General features: G+C 36.3%; 1 protein-coding gene across 1 annotated transcript in view; it reads left to right on the top strand.

Annotated features, from left to right (window-relative positions):
- Nucleotides 1-20,416, top strand: part of LOC146589411 (regulating synaptic membrane exocytosis protein 2-like) — a 242,157-nt gene that overhangs the window by 183,733 nt on the left and 38,008 nt on the right. Inside the window, exons 12-15 of the mRNA XM_085316248.1 lie at nucleotides 4,043-4,090; nucleotides 12,524-12,654; nucleotides 15,548-15,719; nucleotides 16,289-16,442. Coding sequence (XP_085172374.1) covers nucleotides 4,043-4,090; nucleotides 12,524-12,654; nucleotides 15,548-15,719; nucleotides 16,289-16,442 — 505 coding nt within the window. The remainder of the gene's footprint in view (nucleotides 1-4,042; nucleotides 4,091-12,523; nucleotides 12,655-15,547; nucleotides 15,720-16,288; nucleotides 16,443-20,416) is intronic.

Here is a 20,416-nt window from a genome sequence, read left to right as displayed (position 1 = left end):
CAGTTTCCTTGTTTCCTTCAGAGTGCAACTGATAGTGATCTAGAGAACCAACAGCTTCAGCTGGCTGACAGCAAGTTCACAGGTGCTCAGTAACCCTAAAAATTAATGTCCCTCTGTATCAGCAACCTCACATTAGTAGACAATTCAAAAGTTTAGACAGCTATCTTATTTCACCAGTTGAAGGAAAGTTGGAGATAGCTCTATTTTATGTTGTCATGTTAATGGTACAACCCCGTTGGGGCTGCTGTGAGCTCGAGGCTCAAGGCTTTAGGAGGATGGTGCTAGACCCTTCTCTGTGGCTGTCATGGTGTCAGAAGATGGTGTAGACAGATAGCAATGTGGGACCCAAAGGGAATCCCAGGACTGCCCCCACAATGAAAGAGGGCTTTTTGAAATGTTTAGACTGAAACATATTTTTAGAAAAAAAGTGACCTAAGAGAATTGAAGTATTTTGTAGGAAGGTGKTTTTTTTTCGAAATAATAAATACCTGCATTTTCATTTCGGACTGCTATTTTATTTTAGAATTTCAAAATCAAAACCTTTTGTTTTTCAGAACTAAAGGTATTATGACTATTTTCCTGAATGGATTCAGTGCAATGAATAGTTTTTCTTTCATTTTTAGAATTTTTATTTTTCATTTTATAACTTCTGAAAAGTTAGAGTGAAAAAAAAAAATCTTCCTTGACCTGCAACTTTTTGTTGAGTTGGAGATGTTTCTGAAAATTAGAATGAACTATGAGAATGTGTCACTATGTGCCTTTACCAAAGACGAAGAAACCGGAAGACACTGGATTTTAAAACCTGTATCTCCCCAAATKCCAAACATATATATATTTTTGAACACTACCAAATGGAAAGAGCTTCAGTATTTTGTTTTTCATATTTTTAATCAGCTCTTTACTGACAGGACAGTTGATGGAGCAGTCATTCATTCCGAATAGCCGAGTAGATGGAAAGAGAAGAAAATACTGAATTCCTAATTGGAATATGCTTTTTCTGGGAAGTGCCTAGGCAGGAAAATAACTGCAGAAGGCTGACTGTAGGTGGGGGGCAGAAGGCAAAAAGGTCCTGTTCTTTGTGGCAATGGAAGGCAATGTGGAAAAGCTGAGAGCTGGTGGGTGAATCCAGGCAAGTGTGAGGAATCCTGATGGCATGAGTGATAGGTAAGATTTCCAAAGTGTTTTCTGTGGTTTTTGATGATAATCTGTAGTCTGAGGGGTTGTTGTCAGGGTAGCTGTRTGTAGTAGGCTATGAAGTAGCAAAGTTGTGGTCAGAAGTAGAGAAATTTACAGTTCTGATGGAGGYCTGAAGAATTTGAATAAATACCTGGATGTGTGCATCCTTATTCAAACAGACCTTTCAAGTTTTTTTTTTATTGACAGTGTTTTGGAATGTTTTTCTGTATGTTCGGTCCTGTTCACTGATTTTATTCTGACCAGGAAACATGTATTAAACCAAGTCAACAGAAGAGGTAGATATTCTGCACACTGTTTTAGGCATTTTGGCAAAGGTGTGTATTGGTTCAGTTTACGCCATCTATACTTCRGACTATCTCCTTTGCTAGCTCTTTGTGTGCTCCAGTATATGTGGCATTCTCAAAATAAAATGCCTGTGTGCTCAGATGTGTATTTTGGCAAAATTCTTGTATTGGGTTTTGCATGTTTACTTGTATAAGTGGATAGTGTTGAGTGGAGTTTTAAGTCCTAAAGACCTAAAATTAAAAAAGGCTGACTGAGTTCTTATCTGATCGTATTCCTTGACCAAGACATTTATAACTCAGTACATAATTTAAAGTCTGCGGTGACAGATTGTTTTGGAGATACAGAGAATTATAATCATACTATTTTAAATACCTTTAAAGTGAATAAGCACACGCAGTATTTAATGGTTTTAAAATTAAGGCAGTTTAGGTAGGCGTTTGAATCAGAAGTTAAGTTTCTATAATTATGCATTTGACTTGTAGACAAAAATAAGAATCTTAGAAATGATTTTAGAAGAAGAGAATGTATTTCTAGTGTTTGCTGTGTTGAATCTTGTATGTTTTAGGCTATAGCACAAAAGTTATTTAGCCAAGTTAATTGCAGTGATTTTTTGTCTRTTCAGTTTTCTACGTTTTTCTCTGTATTGGGGTTAGTCTGTGTACCTGTTTTCTTCTGTTGAGACTACAATGACACTCCTACAGTGACTAACACTTGGGAGCTGAGTAATAGCAAACCATCCTGCATACTTTAGAAATCTTCTTTCCATTGATAATTATTCTACACAAACACATATTTAATTGAAATAAATTACGTACAACTACACTAAACTATTGTTTGTCATAATATACTAYGGTATAGGAATAATTTGTTACCTGTTTTATGCAGTTTATTTTACGGTATTTTTGGTCCACATTGTTCTTCAAGGGGAGTAATTTTGGTTGTTGTTGCACTTATTTTATTATTATTTGCCTTGTCTGGTTCCTGTTTCTTTTTCTTTTTTTTTTCATTGTTTTGGGTTTTTTTAATGATATTTTGAAAACATTGGTATTCTTTGTGTGTTGGTGCTCTTTGCTTCATTACTGCATTTGGGCTATTTTTTCAATGCTGCATGAAGCATGAGCTTTAGAGACTGATGGCAGCACACGCTAGTGCAGAGGATGTGCTTGTTGCCTCCATCCCCAGGGCAGACTAYGGCAGCTGTGCGTTCCTGGGACGTGGTGGAGACATTCTGTCCCTTTAAGGACTGTGATACTCTAAATATCTGTATTTCTGTCGTAATGCAGAGCAGAAGCGAGCTGAAGATCTACTTTCACTGTGTGTGAGTAGGTCATATTCTGGCCCCCTTGCATGGGGCTGTAGGGTACAGCCAGTGCAGTGTGGGGGCAGCATGCAACTGCTGCACCTCGCCCTGATCATCAGACAACACCTGCGACTCAGGCTGTTGAGTTGAACTAGACTGGTAATCTCAGGAGAACCAAGCAGGGAGGCAGAGATCTTTTCCTACCTGCTGAATTGCCTCAGGCCTGGCCAGCACTCCCAGACTGCTGTGGCTATTGCAACCTCCTCCCATGCCCCTCTTCCCCACTCATCCATCCCGGATCTGTTGGCATGTGCTCCTGCTCCTGTCCAGCGCTGTGCTCAGGTATCTGTTCTGTCCAGCTCCATTAGTGCTTGCTTTAAGCTGGAACTGGAGAGTGCTTGGAGTTTGTAGCTGGTCCAGGAGCTCGGGAGTGAGCCTGGTACCAACAGTCTAAATGTACCTGCTGAGATCTACAGTGTCATGTGGGGGCTGAAGTATTAAATCACAAACATAAGGGTGATAAACGYGTCTTCTGCGTGCTCTGCGACTACTAGGATTGCTAAATGTTATAGATCCCATTTCACGCAAGGGATTTCTGTATATACCATATGTCATTTCTGTCGTGATTGCTAGAGATTGGAAATACATTGGTTGCACCTTCCCCACTTACTGCTGATATCAGATAGCCTTTTCTTTTAATCATTTTTGAAATCTTTATTAGGGCTTTCCATAGAAATATCACTTAAAGTTGCAGTTGTGAAAAATGTAGTATTGCTTTACTGTAGAAAGCAGCCAAAGCTGTCAGTGTGTGAGCTGTATTTGTTTCAGTCTCTGAATATACATCTACAGTTTTTCTGGAAGAGATGGTCAAGCTGAATTTGTATTTTGTAGCCCACTTTGAAATCACACTTTGCTGACCTGCTGCTTTTGTTAATGTTATTTCTAAATCTATTGTAAATGTTACCAGCAGGTGGACATGTCAGTGAAATCCTTGCTCCTGGGGAATCAGTGGCAAAATTCCTGCTGACTTCCTTAAGGCTAGAATTTCAGTCACAGAGTTTTGATATGATTTGGTAATTTGCAGATTTACTTTATATGTTGCATTAAAATACTTTTGTTTTAGGTAACTGTGTCGTTGGTGTAAAGTTGTGTTTAAAGTAATAGTTGTGTGTCTTTGTTTTTACTTTTGGTCTTTTAGTTTCCAGCGTGTTGTCCTTTTTGGTTTTGTTTTATTGCTTTTTCTTTAATTTTGCTTACCAGAGCCAAAGCCTTAGTAGAAGAACAACGCCTTTTGTTCCTAGGGTTCAGGTAAAGGCTTCGTCTGCCTGAGAGAAACTAAAGTTGTGTTTTTTCTTTTGTTTGTTATGGAAAATGCATAGTAGGAAAACGTTACCTTGTAGTCCGTTTTCCCATATTTTTAGTGTGTTGCTTTAAACCGTATTAACAATTTTCATGTCATCTTGTGAGCAGCTTGTAAAATTCTGCATGGAGGTTAAAATATTAAGTTACAATTTAAAGAGACAATTAGTTTTTRTTTTGCTATTTACCCAATATATAAACTCATATAGGTTTCAACGGTGATAATGGCTATGTATCCCACATACATAGTATGTCTATTGTTTAAGCAATAAATAATTTTGTTGTGTTGATGTTTGAGCTCATTATATCAAGAGTGATGTCTCTTTAAATCATTCATTATTGTTAACACATCCTTTTTTGCATTTTCCTAGTAATAGTAGCGCCTCGAGTGRAAGACAGGCAAATAAATTTGTACCTTTTTTGAAGAAACAATTTTTTTGTGTATGAAATTCAGCTCTTGCATTTTGAAAATATGTCAAAATAACCAAAATTTCATGTATTTCAAAAATGATTTCTGCTTTTGTGTTACTGAATTTATTTAGCTTTAATATTCTTTTGGGTACAACTTGTTTGCCTTTTTTCATTAGGAAACTTTAAGGTACTGTAGATTAATGCAAAAGTAGGTTTTACTAATGTGCTATAGTGCTTATCTTGCTTTGCTGCATGCTTTTCATTTTTTGTACTTAGAATATTACCTGTTTTTGTTACAAAATATTTTTATGGATATGTTAATCTTTTTTGTTGGAGTTGTAGAAATGTTTCTYGTGTTTGATCAGTTGTTCAAGGAAAGATGTAAAGGAGTGGATCTAAATGATGAGAATGAGATGATTAAATATGTCATTGAAATGAAAAAAATGATCATATAAACTTTTGAATTTTGAATTTTGAATAACACTRTAGGAAATGGTTTGGTTATGACTAAGAGTTGATAAACTAAATGCATGTAATTTAACAATGTATTGTTACCCTAAAGTTGTTCTTACTAGTGCTTAAATATAAATTCCTAATGCAAGAAAAATTAGAGATTGCAAAACTAGGGTCTTGATAGTATTGCTTAAGGTAAGCATATTCCTGTGTGCTATTGACATAAACTGGCTTTCTATTAAAAATTTAAAACAGATCTTTTAGTTTGACTGAGAAAGTTAGTTTCTGCTTGTGATAATAAAATCAAAGAAGGGTACAGATTCAATCACAAATTGTTAAGTAGCTGATAGAGGTGAATATTCAAGATAAATAAATATTTTTAATACTTCTTTTTAGATATGTGCAAAATAAATTAAGAAATAATCTGACAATTGAGTATTCAATTGAAAAAGCAAATATCTCCTTGAAACGGTGCTTCATGAAATACTGTAATGCAGAGGTGACCCGCGGTAGTTACTATTATAATCATGTAAGATAAAAACGTAGACATGAGATTTGTTAGTTCTTTTATAACTAATATTAATTTTAAATCCCTAAATAATACCCTATGATCAAATGATTATGGTACTTGTTTAAATAAGTAAATAATAACATAATAATAAAATAATATAAAATAAAATAATAATAAAAACTTATTATTTAAGATAATAAACAAGTTTAGTGCTTGATAGGGATTATCCTGCAGAAGATAAGAGTGTGTCTCAGAGGCTTCCCTTCTGACCTCTGCTAGGGTTATGTATTATACTGTAGATAGGAACTGTCTTTAGCCCCGGTTTTGCTTCTGCACGGTGTCTGCGGGGCCATTGAGGACTCCTCTGGCAGTTTTTTGYGCTCTGGCACTCAGTAATGGTCAGAGCCAAACATAATGCCTGTGACAGGAGTTCTTGAAGAGCTCAGACTTAAACCTGTGACAGCATCCTTTCACCGAGGCTGAAACAAAAGGTCAGGCTGCCCATCTGCCCGCTTTCAGTAGGGAAAGTATATAGGTTAACATGGATTGATTTAAGATATGTTTACAACACAGGGACGAACAGAGACTCTTCAATGATCTTTCAGCRAGCTGGCTTGAATATTAGACTTGGCTCCAGAAGTAGCGCAGAACTGCAGCTGCTTTTGGATGTGAGGATTTTGCTAACTCCAAGCTCTGAAGTGCTATTCATGGCTAGGTCAGGAAGTATATGTTACATATATTTGTCCATGGAACTGGCTGCAGGAATGAGGATCTCCAAACATTTCTGTTTAGACCTATTTGTTGCATTGCTTTTAAGGGAAATGCACATCTTTATTCTTGCTTGCATCTTCTCTGCTTGTTAGTTTGAAACTGATCCTGGTGATGCATGTCCCAGATTCTGGCACAAGTTTCTCCTCCACAGCTCATCTGCTGTCTCCTGTATCCCTGGATGATTTGAAAATTATAATAAGTACTTTATTGAAAAGAAAATTGAACTGTTTCCTTTTTCCCTTGCCATGCATTCTTCTCCTGAAGTTTTACTACTTACACAGCTCTTGAAAAGAAGCGTATTTATTTCTTGAAATATTTAGATTCAATTTAACATAYCAGCAGTTTTCTAACTTAAAAGAATGACGTTTTTCGATATTTTGGTAGGGAGTCACCTGTTCTTAAATGTATTTTCTGTGCAGTAAGAAAATACTTTMTTGTTCATTTGGTTGAACCAGGCTGAGCTGCCTATTAAGCCAGARTTGCAATTAAACCACTGGGTTTTTTTTCTAACTTAAAAATTTCACACATCCTTTTTGCTTTAATACAGAATATTATTATATTTGATTGAGTATAAAAGTATATGCTTGCATCTTTGTGGCATTACTAGAATCAAAATGAAGCCACTGAGAAAGAAATTTTAGTTAAGTGTATGTGGGTAGTCTAAATACCTCCATAATTTTATGGCCTTCATATTTCAGAAGTTTGTCTGTTTGACAGCCTCTTCTGATATTTGTTCTAGCTTATCAGACAGCAACCCAAGCAGGCAGTGATGATAGTTTGATTTAGCAATGCTCAGTAGTTAGCATTTATTAGAGATAGGTTTAAGAACAACTAGAGCTCATCTCAGCTGCMTTACAGACTTTACCACCTAAGGCCTACATCTGCATCCTTACAAGCTTAGTCAAATTAAATGATTGCTTTTAAGCATTTTGAAAAATAAACTGGACCARTTTTTCAATAGCAGTTGAAATCACTTATTTCCAAATAATGAAGGGAGAAAAGTAGTTTCTCAGTTTCAAAATATTCCAGCCATAAATAGCTGTACCAGTTAGAAGAAAAATCATGATGAAGAAAATAAAAGCAAAAATGCAGGGCCAGCTGTCTCTCAAACCTGGTGATTTTTTGACATGAGTCATTTTCACTATGGCTRTAGAGTTCAAGCTTCAGAGCCAGCAGTCTCTTGCAGTCACACAAGAATGTGTCTTAATCCTATGAGATTTGTGAAGCAACCCTTATAACAAATAAATAAAGAAATGTAGCACAGAATTAATAACTATAAACATTCTACGTTTTTAAATCCAAAGTTACYACTTGAGTTATAGAGTGCCTGTATATATTATACACAAAAACCACTGTATTAGAAATACATGATTAAGATTGATCAGTCAAATATTCATGAGATAAGAAGATAGGAAATACCTGTATTATATTATTATATTATTTCAGTTTTCTTAACTTAATTCCTTTATGCAGATATGTTAGGGTATTGATCCTAATTATGTGATGACTTCTTTTCCAGGACTCTGACCTCTGTCAGTATTCTGAATAAAAAGTGTCCAGTTAAGGCATGATACACAAGGAAAAATGGTGAAATGCAGTAAACTTAATTTATGTGTAGAACTATGTGAGTTAACTTACATATGTTAAGCACACTAGCCTCAAATAAATTTGAGGTGCCTTGTGGGGCAGCTTGGATAACTATCTGCCTGTACGGTTGGAGAAAAAAATAAAATAGGTGCCTCGATATCTACAGTGAGCCATCCAGCCCAAACAGAGGGTGCCTATCTCCATTAACTATATAGAATTTAGGTTACTGTAAACAGTGAGTCAGTCGATCCATTGAAGTAGATGTCTGCCTTTTCTTCTGAGGATACAGGTGGCCAAAAGGGAATACTGGGAACATGTGTCATCACTTCTTAGAATGCAGGATGAGCAAGTACCTTTTGTATCCTACCRTATGTGTAGAACAGTTGTTCGAGGAACAGCACATATTAAATACCCCTCAGGCTGAAGGGATTGAACGTGTCTTTCAGTAAAGTGCCTTTATCATCAGACTGTTGCACATCCTTATCTTCTTTGGAGCATGAAGTCTCTCCTGAAGTTAAGCTACTGTATGGCCAGCAATATGTGTGTTGCTCTCAGCAGGCAGAGAAAGCTTAATTTTAGCTTAGCATGTTCCAGACTGCTACCCAGAATGTGTATTGATCTTACACTACCATAGGTTAAAAAACAGGGAGAAGATGTGAAGATGGGCCAGACCSTCAGCTCTGTTTCCTCCCTGACAAATGCCTTCATCATTGGACTGCAGATCAGTTCCTATTGCTTAAGCTCTGTATGACAGATACTTTTACCTGGAAGCCCATCTCGAGGAGTGTGGCGGATGCACCACTCTTTGGGTGGTAGACCATCTCACAGTGTATGGGTTCATTGAGTTCAGATGCCYGTTTGCCTGAACAGGCACAATAGAAGTTTACCCAAGAAGTAGTTTTGCATTTGTCCAGAAGAGACAAGTATATGAGCATGTGTGTGACATGCAAACATAAGTTTCCATGACTTCCACATTAAGTAGAAAGATCTTTAGAAAGTATTCGGATTGGATCATTACTTGATTATGTGAATTGTAGGTGCCAATCTTAAATTAGCACAGCTTTCTTGTGTCTATTTYATGTATCATAATTTTGGCTTCTCCCTCCCTTCATTTAGACAGGATGGCATCTCTCACAGTTCCTTAGAAGTCCTAAATTTTTATTTAAATAACCTCCTTTTAAAAGTGGCTTTCCACAATATGTGTAGAAAACTGCCGTGTGGTCTGTAGGTTCTGYTCCATTAGACAGCTCCTTAACTCTTTTAGGACTGAGCATCATAACACCTGTGCATTCCTGTGGGACTTTCACCGTCTAGATTGAAAAACTCAAATGTTCTTCACTTTGTGGTGTTAAGAATCTTTTCTGCGTAATATTCAACGCAGCTAAACAGGAAAAATTAATTTGCTCATGGACTTTTCTATTATACATAGGCTATCCCTGTGTTGATTTCACAATATAAAATCRATAGAATACTTTATGATATGTGGTAGGATTGTTCTGCATTTATTGGTTAGGAACTGAGAAATGATGACTGAGAGATTATGATCAAAATCTGAGACAACCAGGTTCTGATTTCTCAGTAACTTCAGCTCTATACAGGCCTAATATACCTCCAACTTCAWTTCAGACACTGTGAACTCAGCAGTTCCTCAAATCAGGCTCCAGTGTATTAGGCCGGACTCCCAGACAATGAAGAACCTGCAATTTGTAAATCCCTTTTGAAACGTTTTAAGCGATCCATCCCACAACACACAAGAGCTCTAGAAAAGAGGAAGGGATGGAATCCAGTCCTCTTGGAGAGCAGCCGTCTGCCTTACATGACTGTCCTTTCTCTCTTTGAGAATAGAAAAGATAAGGTCCTTGTAGGAAAGTACAGTACCATCCGGATATTGCATATGCACAGGAGAGTCCGAATTGGCTCAGTCCTGTTCCCAGTGCTGTTTTTCATGTTCAGTATGCTACTCTAACTCCTTGTTTCTCGTTTTTCTTTCCAAATTTCAGTCCTGACTTCTTATCACATTTTCTTTCATCTATCTCTATTCAAYGTATTTTGCTTCAGTTATGCAAGGTTTTTTTGTTCACCTCATTCCACTTCTCTTATCCAATCTGTTTCTGCCACCCATTCTTCTGTTGTCATCAATGACATCAGTGGCTCAGTTCTTCCTGTGTTTCACCAAGAAGCATCCAGTATATTTTCTCAGTCATTCTAAAGTAGTTTCTTTTCGTTCTGTCCTCTTCTTCCTCCTAACCCCATGAGAATTCAGACCTGTCCTCCCCTCTGTGGGATTTTACATCTGTTCTCCCACCCCTTGGTTTCTTCCTTTCTCTTTGCATCAGAATCAAATGACTTCTTGGGTTACAGTGCCTGTGCTGTGTATTGGAGAGTTAGAAATGCAAACATGGAAGAGAGAAACTTCTGCTCTTCATTCTGTCTCCTGGCCTGGCCTGTAACAAGCTTGGCCTAGAATTCAAGGTTAAGGCACCCATTAAGTGTACACTCTTCTACGTTTGGAYAGAGCCATAAGAGAAGATTAGAAGATAAGAGTCACTGCAAATTTCGAGTTCTTGATCCAAAACAGAAGTTAGGGCATCTCAAAGAAATGGTGTCAGATGATTTAACATTGCCCTTCTGGTCATTCTCAAGACCAGTTTGAATGAMGTTTTCTGCAAAAAATACAGTCTGAAACAGGCATAGCAAAGGAGTATTTAGCCTGGACATCAATGGTTATATTTTTTGGCACCAAATCTTGGATTACTGCACCTTCACTCAGTCACAGATTGCGATAGTGTCTGGATCGCAACTATGTTTCATTCTGCTTAAGCGAGGATATTTTTCCCAAGAAAAACAGATAATGAAGAATGTCACCAGTGCTATTTCCTTTGAGAGAGTGGGAATAGCAAGTGCTTGTGAATAGATAAGTCTGTCCTTTACTCAAGGACGCCCAAAGAAACCTGTAGGTGGATGATAAAATGTAGACGCCCTGCCTCCATTTAGTGACAGAGAACATTTAGGATGGCTTGCAGTTCACATGTCATCAAAGTTTCCTTTTGGGTCTGTATGGCTAGTGCAAATCTTTCTACTTGTAATCTGTAGCTGGATGAATATTTGTAATACTCTAGATGATTCTCAGTTTAGAGAAATACTGACAGAGCCCCTTGCTTTGCAGGAATGGAGAAACAGCCTCTAGAGTTCTGCTGAATGAAACGTACTAAAGATAATTTCTTTCATACCTTTTCTGCCTTAGTAATCACAGAGTGCTTTAGCTGTTGGTGCAAGAAGTCTACAAAGTMCAAAGTAGGTCCAAGGGCATGGTAGTAGGGACTGGAGTCCTCTTTTCTTTAATGCCCTTTCAAACCTTGCTGGATGGTGGCTACAGGAGATGTAAGAACTGGTAATGGAGTAGGAAGGAGAAGTACACTGCCACCACTGAATGAATTAGTGTATTGGAGTGTCGTTCCGTGTATTGACGTATTGTAAATGGCAGAAAGGTAAACTGGCCTCTTGGTGGTGGATCAAAAGGCTTGAGAACTGCATCAAGACCTGTCTTTAGATGACTGAAATCTGGAGGATGAGTTGCTATGACAACAGATGGAGACGTTTTATGTGAGATGATGTGAGATGTGCTCCACAGAAGGTGCACCTGCCCTGATTATGTTTACCTTAAGTAAGATCTAAAGGTGCGCTGCTCTATTAAGTGTGGAGTTGAGCGCTATGCTCTTTGATTCCCTTAAGTTTAGGGAGGGACAGTGTTTTCCTTTCGATGTTCTAATTTGTCCTCTGCCTCTAGCAAACCCCCCATGAAGACAATCTGCTTTGGCAACTATAGTTAATAATATTGTAGTGGTACTTCCACGTAATGGCTCCCTGATTATTTGCAAAGCTTTGTTACATCCTGCCTGCACCATTTCCCCGTGCCACAGTGAGTGCTCTAAAGTAGGTAGATCCTTTCCTTGAGTAATATACTTAGAGCTATAATTTTCACATTGTAACAGTTAAATAACAGCTTTTAATGATTGTAGTAAAAATGGTTGCCCATTGCTAGACCAACTCTGAGTGTGTATAATTTCTATAGAGGAGTAATAGCAGTTTTTGTCCTGTTGTTGCTGAGTAGGACTGGGCAGAGAGCTGGTCTACTGAACCTCACTCGCTGTTTTACAATTTCTGAATGGCTTATTTCATTTCAGGATAGGTCTCCACATCTCCTTGGAAAACATTTAGGAGACTCAAAATGTTTATGTTCTTAAACCATAGTCTTTCCAGCACAACAGGACATGAAACATTCATTCATTCATTGTGAATAAAAACCTTAGAAATGTATATAGATGAATACCATACATCAGTAATACAAGTAATACAATACTACTGCCAAAAGAGAGTAATCCTAACCAGAGCACCACATGAAGGACAATTAGTATGAAATAATGTACTTACTGTATAAGATTTTTAAAATGAATGACTCCTGGTACATACTGAAGTTATTAAAGTATTAACTTTTTTTTCTGCTTTATTATAAGTACAAAATAGAATACAATATTTTTGTGTTTAAGTAACCAATATAAATAGAAGCTAATGAACACAATTAATTTTAAGGATTAATGTGCTACTTCATTGGAAAAATGAATTCACTAACAAATATTTTCTCATTACAGATAAAACTGTGGTATGATAAGGTTGGTCATCAGTTAATAGTCACAATACTGGGAGCAAAGGATCTTCCTTCAAGGGAAGATGGGAGGCCAAGGAATCCTTACGTTAAAATTTACTTTCTTCCAGACAGAAGGTAGGGTGAACAGAAAGACAAGAAGCTTTTGAGTAAGAATTAGTGTGATGTGGACCTGAGTTTACTGGTCACGCTATCATGGAATAGTCTTACAGGCTGGAGTTTTTTTATTGTACATGCTATGTAACAGCAGTTTTTCTTGAACYCTGAATACAAATTCACTTTAGCTGGATATTTTATTAAACACTGAATGGAAAAGGAAAGGTAAACATACTTCATTGCATGAGGAACTGTTACTTGCAAAAAATATTAGTGTTAGTGGTTTGTTATGCCATCATTTCCTAGGCAGGTATTCCTATCTAGTGCCCAGAAAATTCCACAGAATTAGGTTCACAGATTCCTGGACCTGATCCTGGAAAGATCATTTCTTCAGCATTTTGTTTTCCCTTCACCTTTACACAGCAAAACAGAAGGTTTGACATCTGAAACAAATAGATTTCATATCACAATCTATATGATATGGGGCAAGATACTGAGAATCCCTAGACCCAGCTGGAAGRCTTTCCCCAAAGCACATGATTTATATTAATTTGTACTTGTGATACACATCCATTTAAAGAAATGATACTGTGGTAGRGGCCCTTGTTCCTGAACCACTTCTTTATTTCTTAATCCATGATTTTCTGTCTTTTCCACTTGGGTGGCAGGAAGAACAGCAAAGGGGATAGTGCGTGCCCCAGTTGAACTTTTTTTTGATATTTCTTCAGCATGTGTCAACAGAGAAAAATGTTCAGCTTTATTTTGTAGTCTATCCATCAAATAATTTAAAGGTTTAATCTGACTCAGTATTTAAAAAATTGGCCAGTGGATTGCTCAGTCTGTAGAATTAGATGCGTCTTTACTGCTTATATTTTTACATCCTTTGCGTCTCATAATATCTAAACTGAGAAAGTACTAACTATCTTCAGTTCCAATTGACYTCATCCAGAATGAAAGCTATTCAGTTCTTTGAAAGACACTGCTTTTCCACTTTCATTGTATGCCATATGTTAACAAAAAAATTTGCAATGACTGCATAAATTACTGTATCATTTGAGAGAAAGTTTTTGGCTGGGTTGCCTTTGACTCAAAAATATTTAAACTATTGGACCATGTTCTTAGTTTGCTCAAATCCCTGTAGTGTATTCGGAGGCATGGAAGCTAAGCTAAACTGAGAATCAAATCTGCTAAAGTTGCCTTACTGGCTTTTTGAAGATGAATAAAGCTGCTAAAAATGTCTGTATTCATAGTGGCTCACAATGTAAGTTGAAGTAATTATATATATAAAAAAATATTAAATAATTTATTCCATGTAAATTCAAAAATTTATATATTRTGGTATTTTATTATTCTATGCTAATATTCACAAGAAATACCTCATGTTGTTCTCTTCCTGTTTTTGTGAAGAGTTCAGAACTTTTTCTTCAATTATTCCTTGTGTTTTTTATCTCATAAAGAAGAATAAGCAAGCTATCTTTTTGAATTAGTTCTTTTCTGACAGGCAAATTGCTTTTCTTTTCCTCAGAAGAAAAGGCTAAGTAAGCAAAAGTGTATTTCTAGTGTAAGAGAAAGAAACCTGCTAGAGGTAAAATACATATAAACAAGTCAAGTGCTTAATTAGATGAAGATATGAAATTGATTTCATATTTTGATTAAATACATTTCAGTGTATTTGATTAAATACATTTCAGTGGAAAAGCTCTTCCATGCAACTTGTTTCAAATCTCAAAGGTAAACAAATCTTTATTATAATAGAAATAATTATTTCTGTGTTTTAACACTGTGACTAAAAATGTTATTTCATAGTTACAACATTGATGTGGATTCTGAGTAACAGTTCAGAAATACAATAACTATTTTACAACTGAAAATATTTACAAATGGACAGTGTCCTCATTGCCATACCAAAAAATCCTAATGAATTAGTAAACTGTTGCATTTTGCAGTTATCAACAAGTTTAAAATTAGTACTGTTATGAGTACCCTTTTCAGTATTCTCAGTAGAAGGAACATGGGTCTTTTCCAGTGAAACTTGTTTCCATCAGCAAATATTAGTTCTTTCAAACAAAAATGTTCTGCAAAACTCATTGCTTTCAATAGCACTCTTAAGCCAGAGGCAGGATTCCTGTGGTGATGCCTTGCACGGAGATCTAGACAGGCTCCAAAACAGCAGGCCCATCTCGCAGTGGAGACCTACCTCGAGCCTGGCGACTCGGCGGGTTTTGGGAGCCACTCTGAGAACGCCATTCCTTCCAGCATTGCTGGCAAAAGAAATCAGACTCATTCGCAGGGCTTGCAAGCTCCCGCTGTGGAGCCCCCAGTCGGCAAAGCCCTCCTGCTAGAGCCCAGGTTTGGTGCCCTGCAGGTGGCTCCTCGACCGCTCTTGCRCTGGGCCGGCCGCCCACACCCCCTGCTCCCTGGCTTAGCAGTCTGCGGAGGACTGGGAAGCTTGAGTGAATCAGCTGGCTGCTTTTTCTGAAGTGCTGATTTCTCCTGTGCCTAGTCTTAGCCGTGTAGACGTTCTACTGCCAAGCAGTGGCCCATGGAAATCTCATCTACAGTATTTTGTTTCATGAAACTCTGTCTTTTGTTTCCAAAATGAGCTTATTAAAACATTTCTAGATTTCAGGAAGCTTCTTAAAATTGGAAAGTGGAAAGTGGAAATTAGCCACATGTGGAAATGTGGAATGGAAATTAGCTATGTTTAGTTTTTGATRGGAAGTTATGAATTACTCTCAATGTATGTATTGAACTTAATTTTATCATAAAGGACCAATTCTGAGATACATTATCATAGTATTTCCAAAATACTACRCAATGTACAGCTGATTTAAGCTTTGCTGCGTTCCATGAGATGCTTATTGCAATGTCATGGTCTTTTGGACATTTTTAATATTTAATTGTTTTTTTACAGTGATAAAAATAAAAGAAGAACAAAAACGGTAAAGAAAACATTGGAACCTAAGTGGAACCAAACATTCATTTATTCTCCAGTTCATCGGAGAGAATTTAGAGAAAGAATGTTAGAAATTACTCTTTGGGACCAAGCGCGAGTTCGAGAGGAAGAAAGTGAATTTTTAGGAGAGGTATATGATTATTATTGGTTGTTATTTTAGGAATATAGCTGGCCACATATTCATGTCTAGATACAATATTTTAAATAATTAAATGTGGCAAAGCAAAACTGCTTTAAATTGTTATATTTCTACTTATTTTACTGAGTAGTAAACAATTAGTGACCTCACACTTACAACACTGTACTGAGGTCAGATTCATTCTGTATTTATTCTGTTTTTGAAACAATATCCAAATGGTTTCCCTTTCTTTGAGAACTGTTCATTAAAATCCATGTTGTCCRTGGTTCTGTTTTACTCAAATGTTGGAAAATATTGCTGATTAATTTGCTGCAAGATGTTTGAATGCTGCTAAGTTTGTTRTTAAAGTAATAAGGCTTTTGTGAAAGGGTTTTTATGTATTTGGCATCATCAAAGGCAAAGGGACTCTTTTCTTAAATCAAATGTAAGACTTTTATAGAATTTCAAACGTACTCCTTAACAGTAAGAGAATAACTAGAATGAAATTTATGGACATGCCTGTTTTAGAAGTATTGTGTTTTGTGATGCCTTCTTACTTCTAATCGTCTTTTCTTTTTTAGATTCTTATTGAGTTAGAGACAGCATTACTAGATGATGAACCTCACTGGTACAAACTTCAAACACATGATGTCTCTTCATTACCACTTCCCCATCCCTCACCATATTTGCCACGCAGACAACTTCATGGCGAAAGTCCCACACGGAGGTTACAAAGTAAGTTGCYGGTTTTACATTTGATTTAACATGTAGAGTATATTACATTCTCATAGATGGGAAGCTTACAGAATTTGTGTTTTCATTTGGTAGCTGTTATGAATTAGATTRTTTATGAGTACTGAGGAGACTGAACTGTTACAAATGGTAGTACTGAATACGGTATGATCAAGCATTTTTCTTACTAGTCTACTAGTTCAGATCTTCAGCTTGACTGAATTATCTTGGTCTTTGGCAATCTTCTGAAGTCCTRTCTCCTGTATTAGGGTTATCATTTCACTATTGAACCAAAAGTGAAAGTGCAGTAACTTTCTCTCTAACTCAAAGTTCTTTAAAATGAAGAACAATGAYTTTTTTATATAACACGTGCAACTAAATATCATGACCTATTGCTTTGCTTTGATACTATTTTATGTGGTTAGATTCACAAGTGGAATTTATCTTATAACTCTATTTCTTATAGTTAGTATACTTGATCCACAGTAGTTCACTGTTATCAGTAGATACTTGGAAAACAAAATGCASAGTATGTTAAGGAGAAGAGTATATAGTGAGAATCTATTTCATTGTTGCTCTTGTTTCTCTAGATAAACTACTCGCTAGTGTTAGTGATTCAAAGCTGTCCTTCACTTTATTCGCTTATTATTCCCAGAGATAATTTTTGCAAAAAAGCCCCTTGAAAACTATTTCTAAGAATTCTTTGGATTTTCTTTGGTTATTTTGTGTAAGTGTTTGTGTGTGTGTATGTTAATACACACAAACTCACAGAAACACAGTCAAGTTTGAGTATTTCATATGTTCTATATGGATTCTTAGTTATTTTATCTCCTGTATACAAATATTTTAAAGTAGTTGGCAGATTTTTTATCTGTGCCCTGGAAGGTGAAAAGGATTAAAATGCTCCATATCATAATATTCTGAGACAGATACATTAAGTGAGTTTTGAAATGTGTAGCCCTCAAGCTGTGAGATTTTACTTACCCGAAGAAGAAAAGAAATGCTAGCTAACAGGTAAGGATCTCTTTTTCAATTCACTTCTCTTTTAGTCTTTTCAGGACCATGACTGTTGTTTAGGTAAAGTCTTACTTTTTTTTTTTTCCTTATTTTCTGCCATTTTGGAACATTTTTAATAAGTTAAATCTAACTTTTCTTCCATATAAGAGTACTTTTGTAGACCAGTTGGACTTTTCAGTATCTGTTTGTATATGAAATGAATTCATGTGTGACACTGGTGAAATTTTAGCTTTCAGGAAATAGTCCTGCAGTAAACCCTCTTTGTTCATAGTAGTTCCCATCTGTGCAATAAGTAATTGCTATGCAGTGATACTTGTCTGTTCAAAGGCATTGACTCAAATGTGGAAAGTCAGGAAAAACTGCTTAATATTTTTCCTGTGATCATCTGAACAATCTTACATCTCTCTGTCGAAATGTGTAGACAGGGACTTGCAAGACTTCTGGCTTGGTGGAACAGTAAGACGGAGTGTAGAAATYCTGCTTTTCAATGAAGGACGATTTAACCTGATTGTTTGCAGAGCAGTACCTTGACACCATATAGAGTTCCACAAACTTTAACCAAAGAATTAATTTCAGATGTTCACTGTGATTAGTGGAACATTCATATATTTCTCCAAGAACTTATGATGTGTGCATTCCAGCTGAGATGGGGATTCCATATAAAGGATTTTCTCTAGTGTCCTGGAAATATAAGCACTCTTACATGTCATAAAACATTTTCAGTTTAAAGAGAGAGTTTTACATGTAAAGGATAGAGAATAATATCTTTAGAATTAGAAGCCCTCTCTGTTTGGTAATGAGAAGGCATCCCAACAGAAACTTAGGTCAGAATTCTGCAGTGATAACAGACTCCATTTATCAAAACAAACAAACAAACAACAACAACAAAAAAAAAACCCAACCAAATAAAAACAAACTGTGAATTTGTGTTGCACTTCTGAAAKGAAAATAAAAGTATTTCCTGGTTGTCTAGAAAGGTGATGGAATATCCCCTTGCAGATGTCCAGAATTCAATTGGACAGGACCCTGAGCAATGCAATGTAAATTGGCCCCATTTTGAAATAGGCATTGCACCAGATGACCTTCAGAAGGTCCCTCCCAGCCTACATGATTTTAAACTTCATCACCAGGGGAGTGATGAAGGGCAGACAACAGATGTTATACTTGTTTGCCTTCACTAAGTAAAATACTGATAATGTACTAACAATAGCATATAGAAGCTTGATTCTTTTACCTTTTTTTGTGAGATTTCAAGAAATAATTTAATTAAAATTAAGGTCTCATTGTTTCTTGTGTCTGAAACCCTTTTTGTACCCTTCAATACAAAGTCTTGTATATGATGAAAATGCTTCCCAGACAGTAATACTGAATTTTGGGACAAAAAGAAATCTGGAAGACAACATTTTAAAACAGAAGATGCTCTCTTTTTTTCTTTTTCTTTTCAGTGAAACATTATGACTTTGTGAAAAACAAAAGTCTCCAGAATGAAGGCAAGGAATGTCTAACATGTTTGTCTACCTTTTTCAAAGCACTTCTAAGAGCACTTACTGTGCTCTTTAATAGTAAACAGATTTCAGTTACTGYGGCTGCAAACACTGTCTTTAGCTTAAAGAGCAGTTCAGTCCTCCCACATTTTATGCATTTCTGTGGTGCCTTTATGTGTAGAATTAGTGAGTAYAATATGAAGTGCCTTATTTCATGTCTCCCAAAATCGTAAGTATGAGAAATAAAAAAGAAGAGCTAGATCTTGAATTACAAGGTTATTTGTTGTTTGTATAAATAGACACCTAAGTTTTCTTGTCTTCAGGACTGACAGGTTACTGTAAAAATGTATATTTTGGGGAGAAAAAACTTAAATGCTATTCTCTGAAGGTAGTTGAAAAGAACTACCTACACTTACTTGCTTTTCATGATAATTCTTGAGATTTATGTGGTTTTACCATGAAGCACTTTCATTCTCTTTTTCATGTCAGTGAATTGTAGTGTTCTTGAAAATGAGCAGATTGCCAGCCCTGAAGACTGAACTCCTATATTTACCGATAGCCAGTAGCATAGTGTAATCTTCCAGCAGAGACCCATATGCCATTTTTTAGGAACCGGCTTTCAAAGRGAGACAGTAACTCAGTTTCTACCTGTAGTTATCTCTCAGTATTTTTGAGTAGACATTATGTTATAACATCGACAGATCTAAGCCAGCTGTCCATGTTCGCCTGCCCAGTCCTTTGGTCCATACAGTCCATGGTTGTTGAAAGATTATTACCATGCGTTTTCGTAAACACTGCGTTAGTAGAGACAGCTACTTAGAAGCTAGAATTATTAGAGAACATAAGATTATGATTTATTAGATTTTCAGCTATGTAATTGTATTGCAGATTTTCATAAACTGTTTGCCTTCATTACRAGTACATTCAAGTCAATGTACTTGAATTTTTTTCTGATTATATATGAAATGTGAGGTGATAAGTAGGACTGTTTCATTTATTATGCTGGACTTTTGAAGAGAAATTGTAAAATGACCTTATTCCTCCAACTTCGGACCTAAAATCACCCATACTTTAAAAATTGCGGACAGCATTAATTGAAATTATGGGCAAATTAAGGTTCTGTTTTATATTGCCTCTGACAAGAGATTGTAAACAGAAAATTCAAAGTTATTTTGAAAAAATTGTGAGACTTCCTGTTAGGTGACAATATTATTAATGCTTCTCACACTAGATAAAAARTTCATCACAGTTTCTCCTGAAAAGTACATGTGGTTTGGATATTGCATTCATAAGTGTTAAGATCAGTGGGATAGAAGTTATCATTAGCATTACTATTCAGTGATAACTGATGCAGAAATGAAGGAGAGTTTGTACCATGGGACTGCAAAACAGTCATTACTTCCTCTCTACATACCCCAGAATACGGAGATAGCGGTCACCAAATTGAATCCAACTTTCTTACTCAGTCTTTTACAG

Source organism: Rhea americana, unplaced genomic scaffold (genome assembly GCF_003343005.1).
Source record: "Rhea americana isolate MKP2758 unplaced genomic scaffold, rheAme1 scaffold_46, whole genome shotgun sequence".
Classification (NCBI taxonomy): domain Eukaryota; kingdom Metazoa; phylum Chordata; class Aves; order Rheiformes; family Rheidae; genus Rhea; species Rhea americana.
This window is presented reverse-complemented; position numbering and strand designations above follow the sequence as displayed.